This window comes from Sphaeramia orbicularis, chromosome 20 (genome assembly GCF_902148855.1).
Source record: "Sphaeramia orbicularis chromosome 20, fSphaOr1.1, whole genome shotgun sequence".
In the NCBI taxonomy this organism is placed as follows: Eukaryota; Metazoa; Chordata; class Actinopteri; order Kurtiformes; family Apogonidae; genus Sphaeramia; species Sphaeramia orbicularis.
Genome location: NC_043976.1, coordinates 39,594,127 through 39,619,827, shown reverse-complemented (window position 1 = coordinate 39,619,827; position 25,701 = coordinate 39,594,127). Strand labels below are relative to the sequence as shown.

The window sequence follows — 25,701 nt, the reverse complement described above, 5'->3', positions numbered from 1 at the left end:
ACAAAAACTAGAAGCACTCGGAGAGCGCAGACCTCCGCCAAGGCTGATCAGTGGCCCCCCCTGTGGGCCCCCCCCACGCCAAGGAGATTATGTTTTTGCCAGGGTTTGTTTGTTTGTTTGTTTGTTTGTTTGTTTGTTTGTTTGTTTGTTTGTTTGTTTGTTTGTTTGTCTGTCTGTTTGTCTGTCCGTTAGTGTGCAACATAACTCAAAAAGTTATGGACAGATTTTGATGAAATTTTCAGGGTTTGTTGGAAATGGGCCCCCCGTGGGCCCCCCCACCCCCGATCACCACCAAAATTTAATCATTTCTTCCTTATCCCATTTCCAACAAACCCTGAAAATTTCATCCAAATCTGTCCATAACTTTTTGAGTTATGTTGCACACTAACGGACAGACAAACAGACAGACAAACAAACAAACAAACCCTGGCAAAAACATAACCACCTTGGCGGAGGTAAAGATGATCCACTGTTACTTAGAGAAAATATATATATTTACAAAAAAGTCCAACGTATGAGGAACTGTGCAAACTGTCCGAGGTAAACAGTGTATAACATGAGTAAAACTGACAGATGTGAAGCTTTCAGTCGTTGGTAAATAATATAAAATGAATATAAATGATGTTGAAGGAACAGGTTCTAACTGTATTTTATTTCTTTCTGTTATAAACCAAATACTGCAGTGTTTTAGTGTCAGAGCCCAGACGGAGTTTTTCTTCTCAGGGTTGAAACGACAGACTAATAATAACCTACGACATGGAACTCAGGAGGTTTTTCTGCAGCCGAACCAATCCCATCCCATATACAAGAGGAACACTTTCCTCCATTTTCCACCTTGAGCTCAGAGACTCCACATCACAGCAGGAGAACACAAGGATCCTTCAAAAAGCTGCTGCTCTCCAACGTCATCTTTTAACTTTCCTCTGGCCTGTAGCTGTTTTTTACACATAGAGCTGCAGTTTGTCTTCACATGGAAAAACAGAATTAGCACTGCACGGATTTCTATTCAGATTAAAGCCTGATGTTTGGCTCTGCATGAAAGTCCAAGAAACCACACACGATTATTAGTAGGTTTTCAGTTATTAATAAAAGATTAAAAAAAAAATAAATAAAAATAACATAAAAGAGGGAAAAAGATGAAACAGGATCAAAATGAAATTAAAGATGCAACAAGACAAGAACAACATAAAAGATAAAAGAAAATGAAAATGTCGCAGGAGATGCAAAAACATCGTAAAATACGCAACACAGTGGAAAAGAAGTAAAGACAAAACAAAGAAAACAAGATGAAAATCATATAAAAGATGCAACACAACCAAAAAAAGATGCAACAAGATGAAGGAATTTAAGGAACGAATCCCACACCTGTAGCTAAAGAAGAAGGTCTGTTACGAACTCTACACCAGTAAAAGAGGTGATTTTCAGATTTTGGACAGAATTGCATTTGATACAAAATCAAACTTAACCTGACTGGATCTGTTTGTATTTATATTTACTAGGCCTGTAACGGTACACAAAATTTTCGGTTCGGTACGTTTTCGTTTTTGAAAGCCACGGTTGGTTTTTTTTTTCGGTTCGGTACAGGAAGAAAGAAAACCCCTCAAAATGTCTTTAATACATTTATGAATTTTTGAACATTTTTCCCCCAATTTTTGGAGACAATAGAATATAAAAAACAGGAGCAATATAATTCTGCTGCTACAAATCAAATAGAAAATAAAATATTACTAAATGTATTTTAAACATTAGTGTTGCACTTTTCCCTGAAAGGGAGTTTTGAACAAGCAAGAAAAATCTAATCACAGTTCTGTCAGTTCACATTCTGCAGAAAAATAACAACAACAAAAAAAATTCCACATGAAGTGAAACATTAGCAAGAGAGCAAACTGGTATTCTGTTGAAACAAACTGAAGAGAAACACGGACAAATAAATTAACCTAATTATTTATTTTAGGACAAATAAACTGTTTAGGACAATTTGTGTACTTTATGTGTGTGTGTGTGTGTGTGTGTGTGTGTGTGTGTGTGTGTGTGTGTGTGTGTGTGTGTGTGCAGGGTGCGATTTGTCAAAAACACAGAGGGGGGGGATTTCTGTTTTTTTTTTATCGTAGGCGGGGGGGGGGGGGGGTTATACGTTGGGGTTCAGTCCATAACTAACGTAATAACGAACGCTGGTCTGAAATGAAAGTGAAACTTTACAACTTCCAACTCCTGGGTTCTATTCCTCTGTTATACAGCGTGTGAGTGAGAGAGAGAGAGAACTAGTGTCAGTGTTTAGAACTACCGTAGTTCCTAGGGGCCAAACAACGTCCATCTTATCTCCGTCTCTTTCCTGGTTGTTGTCTTTCACCTGAACCTGAACTGGTCCAAACTGGACTGGACTGATGCTGGAGGGTCTTCAGTCTCTTCCCTTCAGATTCACATCATACTTGTTTTTTTTAACCTTATGGAAGCAGCTATTTCATATTTTGAGTCATTGTGCGCTAGTTCCATATGTCCGTGTGGAACTTGTGCGGATTTAAAGTTCCGCATCAAACGACGCCTTTCGTTCCTTTTTCTTTTTCTCATCATGCTGTGCCGTTTGGGTACAGCTGTGTACCGAACCGAACAGGTGTGTACCGAAACGGTTCGGTTCAGTGCGTGTACCGTTACAGGCCTAATGTTTACAGAATCCTTTGAGATGAGTAGGAAAAATGATCTGAAAAAACAAAAAAAATTATATGACAAGAACTACATTCTCCCAGGATGAACATCCATCACAGTATCTGAGCTCTGATGTGTGAACCATAAATATTCTACATGCACTGATTATAAAACATCATTAAAGCAGATGCATCATGTATCAGTGACTTCATTTACATCTCGACTCGCCGTCATTCGGGCGTGGCCTCCATCTGTCCAACGCTTCAACTCAGCCGCGATGAAACACTTTCCGATGTTTATCGCACATTACGGTCCAGAAGAGACGGTGGGAATTCCATTAAACACGTCCTCACCTTTACACATATTTTACTCACACAACGACGCTCACGTTCGGCCGCAGACGTGGAATAAACGCAGCTGGAAAAGGCCACAGAGCTCATTATTCTCATTCCAGATGAGGTGGACTGATGTTAACCAGAGTGAATGCAGCACAGACGGCACAACAAAAATACAACCTGTATGTCAGCGGCATGTTCGATCAAGAATCCAAATCTACGTTGAATGTGTGAGGCTGTCAGGTTCTGTCTCTGTGTGCCAGTTAGGGATGTAACGATTACCGACCGGTATAACGATAAACCGCGATAAAATTGCAGATGATTAGTATTACCGTTTAAATTCTAATTATCATGATAACCGTGTTTGATTACTGCAGTTTTCCAGAGAAAACGCCAATGTAAAGATCTGCTTTAATGTCAAATATTTGAGTATAGTTTTAATTTATTACAATTTTAATTTTATATACCTAATATTTGGAACCAATATTCACTTTTAAAAGGTTCGTTAAGCATCTGTGTGTTATTTATGCAATAAATTATATACATTTTTCAAATTGGATTTTATATATTTTTTTGTGTTTTCTGGCCTTTTATGTTTTTATAGTAGGTTAAAATGAAAAAATAATAGATGATATAGATGAAGTTGTGCTGGAAAAAAAGATATCAAACATGGGTACAGTAAACATTTGTTTATATAGTATATAAAGGCAAAATCAAAAGGACTGAAAAACGGACAAAATAGGCTCAGACCACTAAGGGTTAATATCTGAATGTTTCTGCAACAGAAGGTACATTGTGCTAATTATTCTTATTATTCTTTTTTTTTTTTTTAAATACAACTCAGTTAAATTATTTCAGTGTGTGTATCAGTATTTCTGAACATTTTGAGCACAGTTTCAACAATACCGCCATAATAATGATAACCGTGATAATTTCAGTCACAATAACCGTGATATGAAATTTTCATGTTGTTCCATTCCTAGTGCCAGTCCTGTGGTCTGAATGCAGGAGGTCAAACTCCCAACAGAAGTGGGCGGTACTTTCACTGGAGGAGAATTCAACTCATTAAATCCAAGTCCATTTATGACTTCTATCAGTGATCAATAGGAAGTGTATTGATATCTGTAAGCATTAACATGTTATAAACCATCACAATATAGACCGTTATGAGTAAAGGCAAATTTTAATTCAAACATCTACATTTCTCAAAACGTTGCAGACATTGTCCCAAAGAAGCTGCATATAAATGTGAAATGAATCCGGCCAGTAGTAACAAGATGAAAATGATGTAACAATATGTAGCAGGACAAAAGATACAGACCGACTACGAAACATGAGGAGATGTAACACATACCAAAACAAAGCAAGACGTGACAGGACACAACAAGATGTAGCAAGATTTAAGAGGATGAAGCAAAACATAAAAAAGTAACATTATGTAAGATGAAAACTGAGCAATGAAATGGAACAAGATGAAAACAAAGTAACAAAAAGTAACAAGATGAAAACAAAGTAACAAAATGTAACAAGTGAAAACAAAGTAACAAAATATAAGATGAAAACAAAGTAACAAAATATAACAGGATGAAAACAAAGTAACAAAATGTAACAAGATGAAAACAAAGTAACAAAATGTAACAAGATGAAAACAAAGTAACAAAATATAACAGGATGAAAACAAAGTAACAAAATGTAACAAGATTAAAACAAAGTAACAAAATGTAAAAATTGAAAACAAAGTAACAAAATGTAACAAGTGAAACATGGCAATGAGATGAAAATAACAAAATATAACAAGATGAAAACAAAGTAACAAAAAAATAACAAGATGAAAACAAAGTAACAAAAAATTAATAAGATGAAAACAAAGTAACAAAATGTAACAGGATGAAAACAAAGTAACAAAAAAATAAGATGAAAACAAAGTAACAAAATATAACAAGTGAAAACAAGGCAACGATATGAAAATAACAACATATAACCAGATGAAATCAAAATAAAATGTAACAACATGAACACAAATAACAAAATACAACCAGATAAAAACAAAGTAACAAAAGAAACGTAACAAGACAAAACAAGATGCAGACGACATGTAACATGTAACAAAGCAAACACACAGCTGTAATAAAAATAATAATATATGCATATAACTAAATGACTAATAAATTAATTAAACCCCGTTTATTTAGAGCTTTTTTGTGCTGAAATACTTCATGGCTAAAATGAACCAAAGCCCATTTTAATGTCTTAAAGGACGACATTAACGAGTGCGAAGCTCTGAGATGTTCTGCGACTGTGTTATTTAGTGATTACTTTTATTATTTTGCTGATTTCTGTTTTTTTTTTTTTTTTTTAGATGAATGTCACTTAAACTCTTCGTAGTGTTCGTAACATCTGCATGTTTTAAATGCTTACAGTTTCGTGGGCTGGTCCTGGTGTTAAACTGACGGATAAACAGATCTGTTTGTTTAAGGCCTGAGTGGAGGCGATCGGAGGGTCACGGAGGAGGGGGAGGAAGACGAGGATGACACAGATGTGCACGACCCAGGGGAATTCTGGGTACTTGGCAAACAAAAGCAGGAAGAGGGGGAGCGGTGGTCGGCCATGACGGCCTAAGACAGAAATAAAATGCCAGCGGTGGAGAGGAGAGAGAGTCGGTGACGCGAGACTTTTTCCGGACACTGATGATGGGTTTTTTTTGGGTGTTTTTGTTTTTTGTGGCGTGGATGCAGGACGACGGAGGCGGCGGCGGTGGCTCGGTCGGCGGTCTGATAACATGAGGTTGTGTGATAAGGCTTTGCACCATTCCTGTGATAAGAACTCCATATAAATGCATCCATTTAACCTGTGGAGGAGGTGGAAACACTGAAAAAGATACAAGACGCAAACACTGTAGAGCAAAAACAACTGAAAGGCAAAACGAGTAGAGGACGCTGTAAAAGATACAAGAGGAAAATGCACGAAACAAAACCAAAGTAAAATGTGCAATAACGTGTAAGCATTATAAAAAACACACACACACACAAATAAGGCAAAAAGGATGGAAAAGAAAACAAGATGGAAACAACATAAAAGATACGACAAGACAAAAAAATACATCAAAGTAGCAAAACGATGTAAAAAAAAAAAAAAAACCAAAATATGAAAATGCTGTGAATCTGCAACAAAATGATGTAAAAAAAAAAAAAAAGAAAAAAAAGAAAAAAAAAATAGCATGAAATATGAAAAAAGATAAAAATATGAAACACAAAACAGAAACAAAGTAAGAGACAAAACAAAGAAGAAGAAAAAAACACAAGAAAGAGAAAAATAATGTAAATGCTGGGTCAGCAGGGAACATAGGTACTAGGAAACATAGGTACTGGGAACATAGGTACTAGGAAACATAGGTACTGGGAACATAGGTAGTAGGATACATAGGTACTGGGAATATAGGTATCAGAGAACATAGGTACTACGAAACATAGGTATCAGGGAACATAGGTACTAGGATACATAGGTACTGGGAACATAGGTATCAGGGAACATAGGTTCTCGGAAACATAGGTACTGGGAACATAGGTATCAGGGAACATAGGTACTAGGATACATAGGTACTAGGAACATAGGTACTAGGGAACATAGGTATCAGGACACATAGGTATCAGGGAACATAGGTACTGGGAACATAGGTACTACAAAACATAGGTGTCAGGGAACAGCGGTACTAGGATACATGGGTTCTAGGAACATAGGCACCAGGGAAAATAGCTACTTGGAAACATAGGTATCAGGGAACATAGGTACTAGGAAACATAGGTATCAGGACACATAGGTATCAGGGAACATAGGTACTACGAAACATAGGTATCAGGGAACATAGGTACTACGAAACATAGGTATCAGGGAACATAGGTACTACGAAACACAGGTATCAGGGAACAGCGGTACTAGGATACATGGGTGCTACGAACATAGGCACCAGGGAACATAGCTACTAGGAAACATAGGTACTAGGAAACATAGGTACTGGGAACATAGGCCCCAGGGAATATATGAACCTGAGAAAATTGGAAGCAGGGAACATAGGAACCTGGGAAAATAGGAACCGGGGAATATGGGTACTGGGGAAAGTACAAATCAGGGAACATAGGTACCAGGGAACATAGGTACAAGATGAAAATGTCCTAAAAAAATGCAACAAGAAAAAAACAAGATAAAAGATGCAGAAATGTGTAAACCTGGGAAAAGACGCAAGTAGATGAAAATGACAAAAATCAAGGGGAAAATGGTGTAAAAGATGCAAAAAAACCAAACATGGTAGAACACAGGACGGCGGCGGCGGCGGCTCGGTCTATGTTCTGACAACATGAGTCTTTGCTCCACTCCTGTGATAACGACTCCATCTAAATGCGTCCATTTAGCGTGAGGAGCAGAACACCAGTGGGAGCGTCCCCTGTGGAGTAAATCCACCTTCTGGAGACGCCGTCCCAGCTCTGCTTCATATTTACACCCACAGATCCGAGCGCTTCATGAGCAGCAGTTTTTGGCTCGTTTCTGAATCGAACGTTTCACAGGCTGTCGACCACAGATAAGAACCACAGATGTGATTATCAGCGAACTGGCAGAATCAGCAAATCATCCTCCGTCAGAAAAGAAGATGAAGAGGAAAAGCAGCGTCGAAGAAGTGGAAAAACCGTTCAGGGATTTATTATCGACATTTAACTGGAATGCTACACGATATAAACGACAATAAAACGATATCTATAATAATAATTTAACCAAATAAAAGACAAAAAAACAACATCAAATCAAACATCTGAGTTTTAGAAGATTTAGCATTAGGAACATTTTCAACATTGTTTTATGGAACATTTTCTTAAGTTTTGTCTTTTATGTTAATTTTATTGTTTTGTTTTTTATATAATTTTTGTTCAATTTTGATAATGTTAATGAATATTTTCTTAATTTTTTTGGATAATGTTTTGATTGTTTTGCTTTTTTTTCCTCCTTAATTTTATCCACTTCATTGATTATTTTCTTCATTTTTGTTCATTTCATAAAATATTTCCTTAATTTTTGTCTTTGTTTTTTTTTTTTTTTTTACCTTTTAAAATATATTTTGTTCAGTTTTGATCATTTTAATGAATATTTTCTTGGTTTTATGGTCAGTGTTTTGATTGTTTTGGGTTTTTTTTCTTAATTTTATCTTTTTATCTTTTACTTCATTGATTATTTTCTTCCTTTTTGTTCATTTTTTGGAATATTTTCTTAATTTTTTCATCTATTATGTTCATTGTGTTGAGAGTTGAGTTTTTTTTTTGTTTTGTTTTTTTTTTTTGGGGGGGGGGTTGTTCAGTTTTGATCCCTAATGATTTTTTTCCCCCTAATTGTATCCACTTCATTGATTACTTTCTTCATTTTTGGTAATTTTTGTTAATTTTTTTTTTGTTCATTTTGTTGAAAGTTTTATCATTTTGATGAAAATTTTCTTAGTTTTTTGTTAATGTTTAGATTGTTTTGTTTTTTCCTTCATCTTCATTTCATTGATTATTTTCTTCATTTTTGTTCATTTTTTGTTTTTTGCTTTTGTAAATTATTTTGTTCATTCTAATTCATTTTATAAATATTTCTTAACTTATATATACTTATACTATTTTGAATGTTATTGTTCATTTTTGATACTTTATTTTATAGCTTTTTTTTTTGTTCCTTTTTTGCAGTATTTTCTTCATTTTTTAAAAATTCTCGTTTTATTGTTTTGTTCATTTTTGTTCATCCATCGTTCATTTTTGACACTTGTATTGATATTTTATTCATTTTTTCATCGATTTTGTTCACTTTTATTCATTTTATTAAATATCTGGACCATTCTTGTTCTTTTATTTTTCAATTTATTGAATACTTACTTAATTTTTGTTTTTTTCCTTTGTGTTTTGTTCAGTTCTGATTATTTCAATGAATATTTGTTAATTTTTCAGTTCATTTTTTTTCTGTTTTTCGTAATTGTGTCAGTTTTTCTGTTTTATGCATTTTATTAAATATTTTGAAGTCTTGTTAATTTTTGATCATTTTATGGGCTATTTTCTAAGTTTTTCGGGGGGTTTTGTTAATTTTTTCATTTGTTTTGTTCTATATATTGGTGTTAATTCTCTGTTCTTTGTAGAAAAGCTGCGAACACTGCCGTGTATTTACAGATTCAACAGAAACAGGTCATTTTCTTCCTCAGATAATCACCTTGTTGTAATCCAGCCTCAGGTTTTCTGATCGATGCTGAACCCAGTGTCTGTTCGTGGATGTTAACTGTGGTTTGTGGCGATAAAACCAGAGGAATGTGTTATCACCCCGACACTGGACACAAACCTCGTCGGGGACATCACGGACTGGACCAATCAGCTGATAAATGGACAAATGGAGGCGGAGTTTGACAGATCACAGACCTCACACCTCGACTGGACGCTGCTTTGACCTCCACTGACAATAAATCACTGCCATTAGACTGAAAATAGACAAAAAAACCAAGGTTTTTGCTCGATTTATTAAATGTTTTCCTCATTTTATGTTCTATTTTGTTCATTTTTTTGTTTGTTTTTGTTCATTTTGTTGATTATTTTGATAATTTTTATTCATTTTATTAAGTATTTTGAACATTCTTGTACATTTTTCAATCATTATAAGGAATATTTTCTTAACTTTGGGTTTTGTTTTGTGTTTTTTTCAGTTTTTGCTCATTGCTTTTGATAATTTTATGGATTGTTTTCTTAATTTTTGGTCTATTCTGTAAATTCTGTGTTTGTTATGTGGATTATTTTGTTCATTTTTTATTCATTTTATTAAGTATTTTTGAACATTCTTGTTAATTTTGCTATCATTACAAAAACTATTTTCTTAACTTTGGGAGTTTTTTTTGTTCAATTTTTGTTCATTTATGATCATTTGATAGATTATTTTCTTAAGTTTTGATCTAATTTGTACATTTTTTGTTTGTTTTGTGAATTATTTTGTTCATTTTTATTCATTTTATTAAGTATTTTGAACACTCTTGTACATTTTTCAATCATTATAAGGAATATTGTCTTAGCTTTGGGGGTTTTTTATTCAGTTTTTGCTCATTGCTTTTGATCATTTTATGGATTATTTTCTTAATTTTTGGTCTATTCTGTAAATTTTGTGTTTGTTGTGTGGATTATTTTGTTCATTTTTTAAATTCATTTTATTAAGTATTTTGAACATTCTTGTTAATTTTTCTATCATTACAAAGAATATTTTCTTAACTTTGGGAGTTTTTTTGTTCCGTTTTTGTTAATTTATGATCATTTTATGGATTATTTTCTGAATTTTTGGTCTAATTTGTAAATTTTTTGTTTGTTTTGTGGATTATTTTGTTATTTTTATTCATTTTATTCAATAGTTTGAACATTGTTGTTACATTAATAGCATTTTTTTTTTTTTTTCATTTTTGGGCTATTTTGTTTTTATTCTCCTTATTCACTTTTTAAATTCTCTTTATACTGTTTTTTTTTTTTTTTTTAATTGTTATAGTTGGATTGGTGCTTTTACTCGGGACCAAAAACCTGGATTAAAATACAGACTAAGACGTAAATGGACACTTATCATATCAACTGATATCACATATTTTTTATATTAATAATAATAATAATTATTATTATTATTATTATTCATGCTAACATTTGTAGCGCTATTTCCATAGTTCATGCTGTGATGTGTGGTGACATCTAGTGGTGAAGTTGCAGATTTCATCCAACTAAGTACCATCCTCATGCTCCTCTATGGTGGCAACCAAAATTACATTTGATCCAGTGTTTGTTTCGTTGATAGATATAAACTGGTCTAAACTCAGACATCGTTAATGAATCCTGTAGAAACATAATGGACTGTTTTCATCCTGATGCAAAAAAAACCCCAACACTTATATCCGTTTCTTCGATTAGATCCTCCTGAATATCAAACGCTGCTTTATTTATCTGTGTTTTATTCACAGATTTGGGGTCAGCATGAGTTGGATGAATGAGGAGATAAAGTTCAAACCTGTGGTTCATGAATGTTTAACAGGGATCTGAAAAATTAATAATGCTTTTAACGAGCTCTCACTGCAGCAGAGGAGGAAAGTGAGATGTTCCAGCATCTATCAGAACATCATAGATTATAGATATGATCAGATGATAACTAAAAATCCAGTTCCTTAGACCAGTGGTTCTCAAACTTTTTACAGTGGAGAACCCCCTGAAAAATACTTTTTTAGCTGAGCATCCCCAGCTGTCGCTTCAGCAGTTTTGATTGAAAAAAAAAATTGGCAAAATTTGTTCCTGTGCCAAAGGTGTCTGTTTATATTTACAAAACTTTATAAACAAGTAACATTAATTTAACTGTAATATATATTAAAAAAACAAAAAACACACACATTATTTAAAGTAAATTTTGTGTGCAAAATATGAACTGAAGAGTGCCCTCTTTCATAAATAAATTGGTCATTAATTAAAAAATTAACCTTTCATCAACAAAAAATAATTACTTCATTACTCAAATAAACTCATTTTGAATAATTTAAATTATAAATGTTCTTAAAATGTTACCAAAGCTTAAACAAGATGATTGAGAATAAAACTATTATATGAATGTATTTATTGTTTGTTAGATTTCAGCATTAATTCTCATTATTTATTTTGTATTCGTTACATGATGACTTATTTAATGTATTTTTCCAAAACACATTAAATAAGTCATCATGTAACGAAAGAAATTGTAAAACAATTTCAAGTACCCCCTGGGTTTGAATCATTTAAGCTGAAGGTGGCGCTGTAAGTTACATTAGAACATTCTGTTTTTACTTAAAATGTCTGATGTCTTCATTCGCAGATGACGCTCTTCTATTCAGTCCACACAGTTGGACCAGAAATGACTTCACACTTTATGGGAATATCTTAACCTCCTAGGACCCAGCTTTGGGTTTTCTGTCCATGATGGTGGACGTGGGTTTCGGCTTTATACAAAAAAAAAAAAAAAAAAAAAAAAAAACCTCCACCACAAAGGACATTCCATGAAATGTTTTAAAAATATATCTGAAAAAACTGCCTCATCATGATGTTTCCAATATAGGTTTATTACATTTAAAAAAAAAAAAAAGCCAAAACTTGTACTTTCCTGGATCTCAGGACATTAAAGACACAACAAACAGCTGATCAATCATAAGGTAAATGTTCACTACATCCGAATTTATGTGAAAAACGTGTTTTAACTTTCTCTACGTGCATTCACTCTTTTGCATAAAAGGCAAATATCACCTCCAGTGAGCCGCAAAAGCTTTTTTTGTAAAAATCAAAAGTGAAGTTTTCATTCCATAAAAGTCCAGCACTAAACATTCACTTGATTCCTAATATTTCCCACAGTCTATGGACTTGATTTATTCCAACTAAATGAAATGGCATTTGTTATTATTCAGAATGTGTCGAAGTATCAGCGTCCTGGTGTTACATCCATCTTGTTCTACATCAGTAATAAACATCATGACAACATAAATGAACTGATGTTATGTTTGTTTTAAACAGATTAATGGAGTCACTAGTGTTTGACAAAACATGAGTGATTTACTGCTGAATGAACGACGACAAACATGAAGGTTAGTGGAGAAAGAGAAGAAGATGAACACAGTGGATGAGGAGGAGAGATAATGAGTTAAAGGGGCTCTATGCAGGGTGGGGGAGGGTGGTATGTACGTGGGGTAGGGGCAGCAGTTTTATACGTGGGGGTGCAGTCCATAACTAACATAACTAATGCTGGCGTGAAACGAAAGTGAAACTTTACATCCTTTGAACATCTGACTCCCAGGTTCTGTTACTCTATTCTACAGCAGATCTCACACAAAATTTTCCCAACTTAACCTGCATCCACTGGACCCCCTCCACTGTTCTATGGGCCCCCAACAAATGCTGGGCCCCATGAATTTGTCATGTTTACCCCCCCTCCCCAGCACCCCAGCAGACGGACACGCAAAAGAATGTGAACTTTCCTATTTACTGATGTAGTACGAACACCAGGTGGCATCACCTCCACCAAGACCAAGCGCCCGCCTAGAACCGTTCTGCTTCTCTTCCTGTTCTCGACTAACACGAAATACAATCACAAAACAGGAAACAGAAAATGCTACGGCTACGGTAACTAGAAGGTCCGTCACTGGGAAATAATCCGACATGTTGTTGTTTTCCTGTCCTGGTGCGTGCCTGTGATGTGAACTCTACGCAACAAGAAAACGCAGTTTTGTGTTTTCAACCCTTTAAATGGTGATGCAAGAGAGGAGCGTTTAAGATTTCCATTCCGGAAGGTGGTTTCACTTTTTTGCATTTTCAACCCCCAAGAACATTGTAGCCATCTAAATAAAAGGCACACCTGATCAAATATTTTGTTGTTTTCACTTAAGAGCGTTGTTATGTAAACTGGGTCTGAGTCTTATAACCTTCATGTCAGCTGATAGTTTACATTATAGCTCCATTCGCTTAGCTCTGTTAGCTTAGCTCTGTTAACTTCACTCTTTTAGCTCCGCTCTGTTACCTTAGCTCTGTTAGCTTAGCTCTGTTGGCTTAGCTCTGTTAGCTTAGCTTTGTTGGCTTAGCTCTGTTAGCTTAGCTCTGTTGGCTTAGCTCTGTTAGCTTAGCTCTGTTTTTAGACAGAAAACAACAGTAAAACCACAAATCATCTCTGTTTTCTGTTGGGTTTGTGTTGTCAGGAGCTGAACTACAGATCTGTTTGGAATTAAACAAAAACGGTCAGAACTGTCACAGTTTAGTCTGAACCAAAGGTCAACAAACACTTAAATCAGACTTAAGTCATAGTTTTTATGACTGGAGACTTCACTTAAAATATGTCTATTAATTCAAATTTAATGTAAAATATTGAATAAATCCCATGTAGTTTGATAAATAATAGTAGCTGTAGGCACTTGTTTTATGTTCAGTTAATTATATGTTTTGTTTTAAAAAAACAACAACAACAAAAATTTTCTTCAGTTTCCTCTGTTTTTACAGGATAATCTTTGAATTTGCTCCAAGCTTTGATGAACAGCTATATGATCAGTGAATTGAATAAAGGAAAATACATGATTTTCATTGATAAAATGCAAAATTCATCAGATAATATTATAATAAATGATAATAAATGACTTAGTAAAGGTTAAATTAATTTGGAAGCTGCCACAAAAACGGTTCTAGGTCTTTAAATGTTCATTAAACGCAGTCTGATTCTTTTGTTTCCATGTGTTTGTCTCTGGAACAGACTGAACCTTCTGTGTTGATGTAAAATCTGAGACACTAATGAAATCTGATAAACTAATAACAACCAGTGTTTCTATTTCTGAAAGTAAAAATCTCACATTTTTCCACATTTAACAAATGACTTGGCCTGATTTCCACACATGAAAGCCTTTCACTCCAGGAATGTGCAGGTGATAAACATCACGGCGTTTAACCACGTCCATGTGCTTAAAGAAATAATGAAACATCAGTCCGACATATGGAGCCTCTAGAAACATCTCACCACAGCAGCCTATGAATAGCATTTTATTAAAAAAACACACACAATAAATGGGGCTTTTCCTCATATGGCAGAAGAACAGAAGAAGCCAGAGGCGTTTTCCCGGACTGTGAATGAGTATTTATGGGCTGAACAGATGCTGCACAGTCACTGGGGATGGACGAGTCCATGTGGTCCAGATGGAAACCGGACTCTGGAGTCCGCGGATCCACCAAACCAGGTTTCAGAGAACCAGAGGATCAGAGAGATTCAGGGTCACATAGGAAAACCAGGTCCCAGATGGACTAATATCAATGTAACGTGAAGATTTACACAAAAAAAAAGAAACAAAATTGAAGCAAAATAATCGTTCTGTCTCATCAGGTCGATTTAAATTTTTTGCTGAAAATTATAAGAATGTTCTATAAATATAAAGATTGAACCGAATATTTTTCATTTGGAGTAAATGTTGTGTAATACAGTATGAAATTCCCAGAAAAATGTAAGTAAATGAAGAAAAAAAATAGACAAAATAACTAATAAAATGAGCGAAAAAATCAATAAAATGAAGTAAAAAAAATAACCAAACAGCTCATTAGAATTAAAACATTTGTAAAATGTCAATGAAATAAATAAAAAAATTAATAAAAAAGAAAAAGAATGATGGATAAAATTAAAAGACATGAACAAAATATCAATAAAATGAAAGAAAAGTAACAAAATAATTCAAATGAACCAAAATACAAAAGTGAATAAATAAAAAAATAATCTATAAAATGAAAAAATAATTAATAAAATGTGCTAAATCATCAATGAGATGAATGGAATGAAGAAAAAATAAAATTATTAATAAAATGAAAATGTTGACTGAAAAGACAGTGAAATAAATAAAAAATGAACAGATGTAAAACAATGACCTAAAAGTGAACAAATAAGAACAGAGAAATTAACTAAATGATCAATACAATGAACAAAAATGAACAAACAATCAACCAAAAATGACCCAATATTCAGCTGAGGATTCCTTTCTTCTAAATTTAACCATTGGACGTCGTCTGGACATGTGGACAAAGTGTGGGCGACGACCAAACCCCCATGACCTCACAGGACCTCCTGGGACCATGTGACCCTTGTTGGTTCTGTTTTTGGTGGACTCTTGTGGTCTGGACCAGAGCCTGGTGTCTGTACATGGTCTCTGATCCCAGTCGTGTAGTTTCTGGTTTCTGTCCTCATCTGTGACTAAACTCAGTGTTTGTGGGTCTAAGAGTTTCAGTCCGACAGTAGATCTGGTCCATGGATCAGGTCCAGAGATGGACCACATCCTCCTATTGGACTTTGGACATGAAACTGAATCTTCTACCTGCACTAGAATCGGACTTGGACAGGATACACATTAATGTTACTTCTAGACCGGAATTTAAAGAACCGTAGATCTTAAAGAGGATTCACAACCAAAGGAATCACAACCAAAGGATTCAGATCCAAAGGATTCACAAACAAATGAATCAGAACCAAAGGATTCAGATCTAAAGGATTCACAAAGAAATGAATCAGAACCAAAGGATTCAGATCTAAAGGATTCACAACCAAAGGAATCAGAACCAAAGGATTCACAGCCGAAGGATTCAGATCCAAAGGATTCACAATCAACTGAATCAGAACCAAAGGAATCACACCCAAAGGATTCAGATTCAAAGGATTCACAACCAAAGGATTCAGAACCAAAACGAAACCAGAACGAAATTGAAGAATGAATAAAAAAAATTAAAAAAAAAAACATACCATTAAAAATGCAACAAAGTGGAAACTAAAAATGGATGTGATAACCTGAAAAAGACACAACAAAATGAAAAAAAACATTTAAAAAAAAAAAAAAAAAAAAAAAAACCAGGCAAAAACCACAAAAAGGAAAAAAAATGAAAATGACATAATAAGATGAAAATAACAAAAAAAAAAAAAAAAAAAAAAAAAAACAGGCAAAAATAATAAAAAGGAAAACAAAAAACTTAAAGAAAAAGAAAAACTGAAAATGACATCAGAGGAAAATAAATAAAAGACACAGCCTGGCAAAAACAGGTAAAAGGCAAAAGAAAAACAAAAAAAAGAATGTGACATAATAAGATGAAAATAACAAAAAAGATACAATCAAGTAAAAACAACAAAAAACAAAAACAAAACAAAAAACAGAAAATAGAATAATAAGATGAAAATAACAAACAAAAGATACAACCAGGCAAAAACAACAAAAAGACAAAAAACAAAACAGAAAATAGAATAATAAGATGAAAACAAAGAAAAGATACAACCAGGCAAAAGTGACAAAAAAAAAAACTAAAGAAAAAACAAAACCTAGAAATGACATAATAAGATGAGAATAAGAAAAAAAGATCGAACCAGACAAAAATAACAAAATAGCACAAAAAAAAAAAAAAAATTGCAAATGACAAGATGAAAATAAAGAAAAGATGCAACCAGGCAAAAACAACAACAAAAAAATCCCTGAAAATAACATAAGATGAAAATAACAAAAAAGATACTACCAGACAAAAACAAAAGGACAACAAAACAAAAACAAAACCTGAAAACAACTTCATAAGATGCAACTTGATCATAAACGACCAAAACAATGTAAACGACGCAACACAACTAGAAAAAACACACAACCAGAAACTGACCAAACAACATACGACAAACACAACAATACAAAAACTGCGTAGTTTTATCATCACTATTATTGAAATATATTAAAGACCCAGATTAAAGAAAAACTATCACGATATGACATAAAAACCGCCTCATGTTGCGACATGTCCTAACTCCTATTGTTAATGTCAGTGCAGGGCGGACACACAAACTTCACAAAAACACAACATCCGGTCTTGGACACTTGGACATGTATGTGGGACCGGTCTGTCCGTGTGTCCACTTGTCCACTTGTCCACTTGTCCATCCGTCCTCCATTCATCTGTCACGACCTCACACCACGCGACATCATTCCACCCGCTAACGAGCCCAATCCGCTGCATATAGGTCATCCGCGCGCACTGGGCCGTGATGGTGGAGCAGGTTTGATGGACGCGAGACTTTTTTTTTTTTTTCTGTTTACTCAGCTCGTGCGTCTTTTGTGTCTGCGCGAGGACAGTTCATGCGCATCGGACGCTGCAAATGCGCACAAAATGCGTCCAAATGAGGTTGTTTAGTGAGGATGTCCGAATTCGGAGACACCTCCAGATAATAATAAAGGCAAATAAAAATGACGGAACTTACCCAGAATCCCCACGACGAAAAGTTTGATCACCGCGAGCTCACTGGTCTCCATCACGCGCAGAATCCGGTCCGAGTGTGGACGAGAACCTCAGCTGGAACTCCGTGGACACGCGCGTCCGAGGCCAATCATAATCCCGTTTTCTTTTTTTTTATCCCAGATGTGACCGTCCGACCCGCTACATCTGCACCGAAAACACGCACAGAAAAAAAAGAAAAGAAAAAAAAAAAAAAAAAAAAAAGATCCACGCAAAAAATCCCGCAGGATCCCGGAGCAGAGCTGGAGTCCTCAGACCCGAGCCCCAGACTGGAGTCAGGACCACGAACACGGACCCGCATCCTCCTCCTGGTGGGGGGTGGGGGGTGGGAGGAGGAAGGTTCTCCTCCAGTCCTGCATCTGGACTCCAAGTGACACCAGAAGAAAGTCCAACCCCCAAAAAACTAGAGAAATACGAAAAACACGAGACAGAATTTCATCTGAATGTGTGAAATATGAATAAAATAAACCTTTCCTTTTGGAGTCATCTGTTTCAAAGACTCTTTCGTTGTTAAATGTGCGTCATTTGTGTCCGTTTCGTTTCTGTTCATTTAGACCTGGTTTATCCCCAGAACTGAACCAGGAGCAGATCAGACCGGTTTAAGACGAACCAACACTGGCCCCTGGTGGTTCAAAATAACACTGCAGCTCTGAGGCAGCACATGGAACTTTGTTATTGAGTCTACTGATTTTATTTATTAATTTGGTAATTTTCTTAAACTCATTTTATTGATTTTTTTAAACAATATTTGTTACATACTTATATATAGTTATTCATATATATTTAAAAAGGGTATTTTTTTAATGTAATATTTTTTGTATTTTGGTGAAATCATTCTTTCATTTGTTCATTTTTTATTAATTTGTTGATTAGTTTATTCGGGGGGGGGGGGGGGGGTTGTACATTTTGATGACCATTTTGTTTATTTTTCATCTTTTTGTTGATTATTTTGTTGGTTTTGTTCCTTTTCTGTCTTTGTTGTTTATTGCTCCTGTTTATTTATGTTATTTTGCTGATTTATTTTTTTTTTCCCCATTTGTGTCATATTTGGTTGATTTTGGCATTTCCTTGAGTATTTTGTTTTATATATATATATATATATATATATATATATATATATATATATATATATATATATATATATACAGGGTGGGGAAGCAAAATTTACAATATTTTGAGGCAGGGATTGAAAGACAGTGTATGACCAATTAGTTTATTGAAAGTCATGACAATTTATTTGCCACAAGAAAATGTACATAATAGAAAATGTTTTTATTCTATGTGTCCTCCTTCTTTCTCAATAACTGCCTTCACACGCTTCCTGAAACTTGCGCAAGTGTTCCTCAAATATTCGGGCGACAACTTCCCCCATTCTTCTTTAATAGTATCTTCCAGACTTTCTGGTAATAGTTTTGCTCATAGTCATTCTCTTCTTTCCATTCTAAACAGTCTTTATGGACACTCCAACTATTTTTGAAATCTCCTTTGGTGTGACGAGTGCATTCAGCAAATCACACACTCCTTGACGTTTGCTTTCCTGATTACTCATATGGGCAAAAGTTTCTGAAAAGGTATGGATAATAGTGTTAGGTATGATTATGACATCAACATATGTTTGGTTTCAAAACAATTGACGTAGTGCCTGCTGAGAAAAAACAACTAAATGTTCATTGTAAATTTTGCTTCCCCACCCTGTATATATATAAATATATACATACATACATACATACATATATATATATACATATATATATATATATATATATATATATATATATATATATATATATATATATATATATATATGTGTGTGTGTGTGTGTGTGTGTGTGTGTGTGTGTATATACTGAACAAAAATATAAACGCACCACTTTTGTTTTTGCTCCCATTTTTCATGAGCTGAACTCAAAGATCTAAAACTTTTTCTTTGTACACACAAGGTTTATTTCTCTCAAATATTGTTCACAAATCTGTCTAAATTCGTGTTAGTGAACACTTCTTCTTTGCTGAGATAATCCATCCACCTCACAGGTGTGGCAGATCAAGATGCTGATTAGACAGCAGGATTATTGCACAGGTGTGCCTTAGGCTGGCCACAATAAAAGGCCACTCTAAAATGTGCAGTTTTATCACACAGCACAATACCACAGATGTCACAAGTTTTGAGGGAATATGCAGTTGGCATGCTGACTTCAGGAATCTCCACCAGAGCTTTTGCCTGTGAATTGAATGTTCATTTCTCTACCATAAGACATCTCCAAAGCTGTTTCAGAGAATTCATGAAGAAGACTGTGCGAGGAAAATGGTGGTCACACCAAATACTGACTGGTTTTCTGACCCCCCCTGGACCACCCAATACAGTAAAAGTGCACATTTTAGAGTGGCCTTTTATTGTGGCCAGCCTAAGGCACACCTGTGCAATAATCCTGCTGTCTAATCAGCATCTGGATCTGCCACACCTGTGAGGTGGATGGATTATCTCAGCAAAGGACAAAGGAGAAGTGTTCACTAACACAGATTTAGACAAATTTATGAACAATATTTGAGAGAAATAGGCCTTTTGTGTTCATAGAAAAAGTTTTAGATCTTTGAGTTCAGCTCATGAAAAATGGGAGCAAAAACAAAAGTGGTGCGTTTATATTTTTGTTCAGTGTGTGTGTGTGTATATATATATATATATATATATATATATATATATATATATATATATATATATATATATATATATATGTGTGTGTGTTTGTTTGTTTGTTTGTTTGTTTTGTTTTTTCAAGTTTTTTCATCTTTTTTCAATTTGTTGATCATTTTCTTAATTTAGTCTTTTTTATCAGCTACTTTGCCATTTTTTTTCACTTTGATGATTATCCTCTTGTTATTTTATTGAAAAATTTGATCATGTTTTACTCATTTGGCTGATTTTATTTATCTGTTATGTAATTTTGCTGATTTTCTTTGTTGATTTTTGTCATTTTGATGATTTTTTTTCTTTTTTTTCTTTTTTTCTTTTTTTTTTTTGATTTTTTTGTGTTTTGTTCCTTTTCTGTTATTTTAGTGATTATATAAATATTTTTTTCTCATTTTGTTGATTATTGTTCCTGTTTTTTGTCATTTTGCTGATTTTGTAAAAAAAATAATTTGTGTCATATTTTGTTGATTTTTGCATTTGTTTATATATACATGTATATTATTCAGTTTTCGTTCATCTTTGTTCAGTTTGTTGATAATTTTGTTAATTTGGACATTTTATCGACTACTTTGCCATTTTTCTCACTTTGATGATTATCCTCCTGTTATTTTATTGAATAATTTGTTAATGTTTTATTCATTATGCTCATTTTATTTATTTATTATGTAATTTTGTTGATTTTCTCCGTTCATTTTTGTCATTTTGATGGTTATTTTGTTCAGGGTTTTTTTTGTGTGTTTTTCTTGATGATTTTATGTATTTTGTTCGTTTCTGTTATTTTGTTGATTATATTGATCATTTTGTTGATTTGTTGATTGTTTATTGTTCCTCTTTTTTGTCATTTTGCTGATTTTTTTTTTTTTGCATTTTCCTGAGTATTTTGTTTGTTTATATAGATATATTTTTTCATTCAGTTTTTTTTCATCTTTGTTCAATTTGTTGATACTTTTGTTAATTTGTTCTTTATTATCGACTACTTTGCCATTTTTCTCACGTCAATGACTATCCTCCTCCTGTTATTTTACTGAATAATTTGTTAATGTTTTACTCATTGTGCTGATTTTATTTATTTATTACATCATTTTCTTGATTTTCTTTGTTCAATTTTGTCATTTTGATGATTATTTTGTTCCTTTCTGTTAATTTTTTTTGTGTTTTTCTTGATTAATTTCTTCTTTTTCACCCAGTTATTGATTACTTTATCCACTTTTCATTCATCTTTGTTTATTTTGATTTAATAATGTGTAATCTTATACTTCTCATTTTCATCATCATAGGCAGAAAATATTAATATGAGGAGAAATGTCTTTTGTTTTTGATTAGTGCCTTTGTGTGTTTATCAATATGTTTATTAATAAGTTAAAATACATCCCTTTCTTACATTTATGAAAAATACTCAACTAAAAGCTCAGCATCAAAACTTCACTTCAATGAAAGTCAGATTTACTTAAATGTAAAGTTTAAGTGTTAATTGTGCAGTAAAATAATCTGTTAGTGTTCAGAGGGAATTAAACTGACCAGAAGAGGGCGCTGTTACTCTGAAAACATGACCTGCACCTCCTGAGAAACAGCAGTGCGTTTTTGTCCTTTGAAGTGGACAAGAGTTTCACAGCTTTATTAAAAAATAAATAAATAAATAAAATAAAATAAAATAAAATAAAATAAAATAAAACAAAACAAAATAAAATAAAATAAAATAAAATAAAATAAAATTAAATAAAACAAAACAAAATAAAATAAAATAAAATAAAATAGAACGAATGAATGAATGAATGAATGAATTATTATTATTATTATTATTATTAATAATAATAATAATAATAATAATAATAATAATAATAATAATAATAATAACAACAACAACAACTGTCCACTGCAAAGGACATTTCAATAAATAAAAATGAAAAAGATTATCCAAAAAACTGTGGCATCATACGGTTTCCAATCCAGACAATTATGTAGTGTTTAAAAAAAAAAAAAAAAAAAATACTTACTGGGTCTCAGGAGGTTAAATACCAGCAGATGGAAGGAGGAAAGAACTTAAGAAAAAAGAAAAACAAAAAACAATCCAACCTGTTCAGCCTGTTTAGAAACGAAAAAGAGAAAAAATGTCTTTGTTACGTGGATTCAAAGGAAAATAAAGAACAGAGGGATTTAATAAAGAAGACAGGGTTAACAGGACATTCCTCATCATGAAAGAAAGAAAGAAAGAAAGAAAGAACGCAAATAAGGAACTAAAACTATGTGTAAAACTTATTTATGACCATGTGGTTAAACTGTTCCGCCTGTTTATATCTGATTACTTTTTATTTATTTATTTATTTATTTATTTTACTTTTTTTTTCACTCATGTATCCATGTAGTGTTTATTACATAGTTCCATAGATGATAGTGTTTATAGTATTGGTCCTAACAGTTGCAGTAGGAGTACATCCACGGTTAGTACTTGTATTTGGAGTAATAGTATTAACAGTTATGGGTATTTGTACTAGTTAGTTACTGGTAGTTGTAACAGTAATTCTAATTTTTACTCCTAGGCTGAGAGGGTACTGTAAACGTTTTGTCGTCTGTCCATTCAACGACGTAATCACATTATCTGAAGAACATATTCAGATATCTGCACCACATTTATCCTGCAGATGCATCTTGTCATAGAGCAGAAGAACACTGGAAACACTTGACCTTGACCTACTTTTCAAGGTCAGATGTCCTTGTGCAGTAATAACATTGGAGAGCTTTCAAATATAAATGAGTTCTTCTATGAAACTGGTCCTAAAAACAGGACCTGGGGCTGAAAATTCAAACCAGATGTAGACTAATGTGATGGCGCAAGTTTGGAAGCACTTTGGGTCTGTTTAAAAAAACAAATATTTACTGAGATAAAAGAGAAACTATTTTTCAGATAAAACACATTTTTATATTATTTTTTATGCAAAAATCTGCATGTAACACAACCAAAAGGACACAAAAATGACCTGCCTCTATTTTTTTTTTGAATATCCTTTTATTCTCTCACAGGTACATTTTGGGAATCGAACTAATTATTCAAGGCAGAGCGTTTCACAAAAATGACCGCTGTTGCAAAATCACCCGCGATTTATATTTGTGTTTAAATGTTCAGGTTCTGCATGTAACGCAAGTGGACACGATGGGTTGCATACACAAGCTGGAATGAAACTGAGACTGATGAAAAACCCACATGTGTGGATTAGAAAAACCACCAGGATCGACACATTTCACACAGTCTTTATTTATAGTCCATATAAGACCATTTACAGACATGTTTTCACATCTAATGCACTGACACCCAGGCAGGTTTAAAGCTATACCGTATGATGTGGCATTTTTACACTTTTCTTTTGTCATCTTAAAATGCTCCTAATAAGTGTGTGTCAAACTAAAATGGAAAAGAAATCCACCAGGTATTGAAACTCAAAAATGTTTAATTCTCATATATTTCTGATAAAAGTCTGACCAATCATTTTAGTCGGTCCGAATAAAATAATTGGCCAAACCTGACTGAGCCTCCTGTCAATCATCCATTACGGCCGTCCAGCATCTGATCCATTATCTCCGTCTCACATCCGATATGTGTCCCTCTGAATCTGACGCTTCACTCGCGCTGCTTCTCCTGTCACTGACCACAGTCTACTGTCTAGGATGTGTTTGGATAGAACTGACATGCACATGTGGAAGGAAAAAACGGATTTATGAACAGAAACAACAACTGAGGGGAACAAACGGGAGTCTGATGAATGAAGGATGGAGATAAAAGTCCGGAAGTCAGCTGTACTGGACTGAACAGGTCTGTATAAAGCTCAGCTTTTCTGACGGTGGGACTCATACAGGTACATGTACATGGTGTCACACATGTAAGATGATGTAGGATGATAATTGTATGGACTATGAAACTTCAAATGTCCACGGAAAATTCGCGGAGGCCGCGCGTTCACAGTGCGCGCGCCCATCCCCTGGGCACTGCAGTGAAGAGACTGACCCAGTACTGCACAGACCAGGTCTACTGATGGAACAGGTCTACTGCACAGACCAGGTCTACTGATGGAACAGGTCTACTGCACAGACCAGGTCTACTGATGGAACAGGTCTACTGATGGAACAGGTCTACTGATGGACCAGGTCTACTGATGGAACAGGTCTACTGATGGACCAGGTCTACTGATGGAACAGGAGCCGTGGGCCCGCAGCAGGTGGATGATGCATCTGATTACTGAGGGAGGGGTCCGCGGACACGTCAAAACGGACCGGACCTCCACCTCTGCTTCCGCCTCCGTTTTCATCGCGCATCAGATTAGAGGAGGAGGAGCCTCAGAGCTCAGGCAGAGGGAAGTGGGCGGGGCTTTGGAGGGAGGCGGGTTGTTCATGTCAAAACTTCTGCTAAGTGCTGTGAGAAATGCCACATCGGTAGGTATAGCTTTAACTGTCCTGTTTGGTCCTATTTTTAGCCCCAATATTTTATTAAAAATTCATTAATTATGGGATGGCTCTGAGCAAGAGGATATTTTTTTTTTCCATTTATCCTTAAGTACATCCTGGGGGGAAAATGTCTAAATTTCTCTTTTATTATTAGGTCTAAAAAAGCTAGAAAAGTACCAGGTACCAAAATAAACCCAGTTTCATAGAAGCATCTAAATATGTATGTCATACATTTTACGCAAAGACAATCGAATCTAAATTATAGGGCAGTGACTTTCAACAGAATCTTACACTTTATTTGATCAAGTGGTTTTAAAAGTGCACAGCATGTTATGTTTAACAGATATACAGTCACAGAAAAAATTATTAGACCATCAAAAGTCATCAAAAACAATAGTTATGCAATCCAGTCCTAACTCCTGTGTGTGTCATGTGACTAAAACAGACAGAAAAGAAAACATGGAATGTCTAAAAGCACTGTTTTTGTCAGTACAATGGCATAGACATTGATGTAAGAACTGAAGTGATCAAGAAAAACATGGAAAATGGATCGATATCAGCTCTGAAATTAACCCTTTCATGCACAGTGGTCACTCTAGTGGACAGTTCTGCTCCAGCTGTTCTCTTGTATATTCAGGGGTTTTGTTGTTTTAGTTCCAGATCAGCCAACACAGTGGACACCTATGCACCATCCTAAACACTGCAATTCATAAAATTATTGTAACTTTGCTGTTCTTGATAAACCTGATCTGCACTAACATGTTTAGTGTAAATCAATTGCGAATTGTTATTTGACT

The 25,701-nt window shown here is 34.3% G+C and overlaps 1 protein-coding gene across 1 annotated transcript in view; it reads right to left on the bottom strand.

The window, feature by feature from the left end:
• The window catches only part of LOC115411330 (receptor activity-modifying protein 3), a 62,016-nt gene extending 43,912 nt beyond the window's left edge, over positions 1-18,104 (bottom strand). The window contains exon 1 of the mRNA XM_030123443.1: positions 17,751-18,104. Coding sequence (XP_029979303.1) covers positions 17,751-17,802 — 52 coding nt within the window. The 5' untranslated portion in view covers positions 17,803-18,104. The remainder of the gene's footprint in view (positions 1-17,750) is intronic.
• Between the last annotated feature and the right edge of the window lie 7,597 nt (positions 18,105-25,701).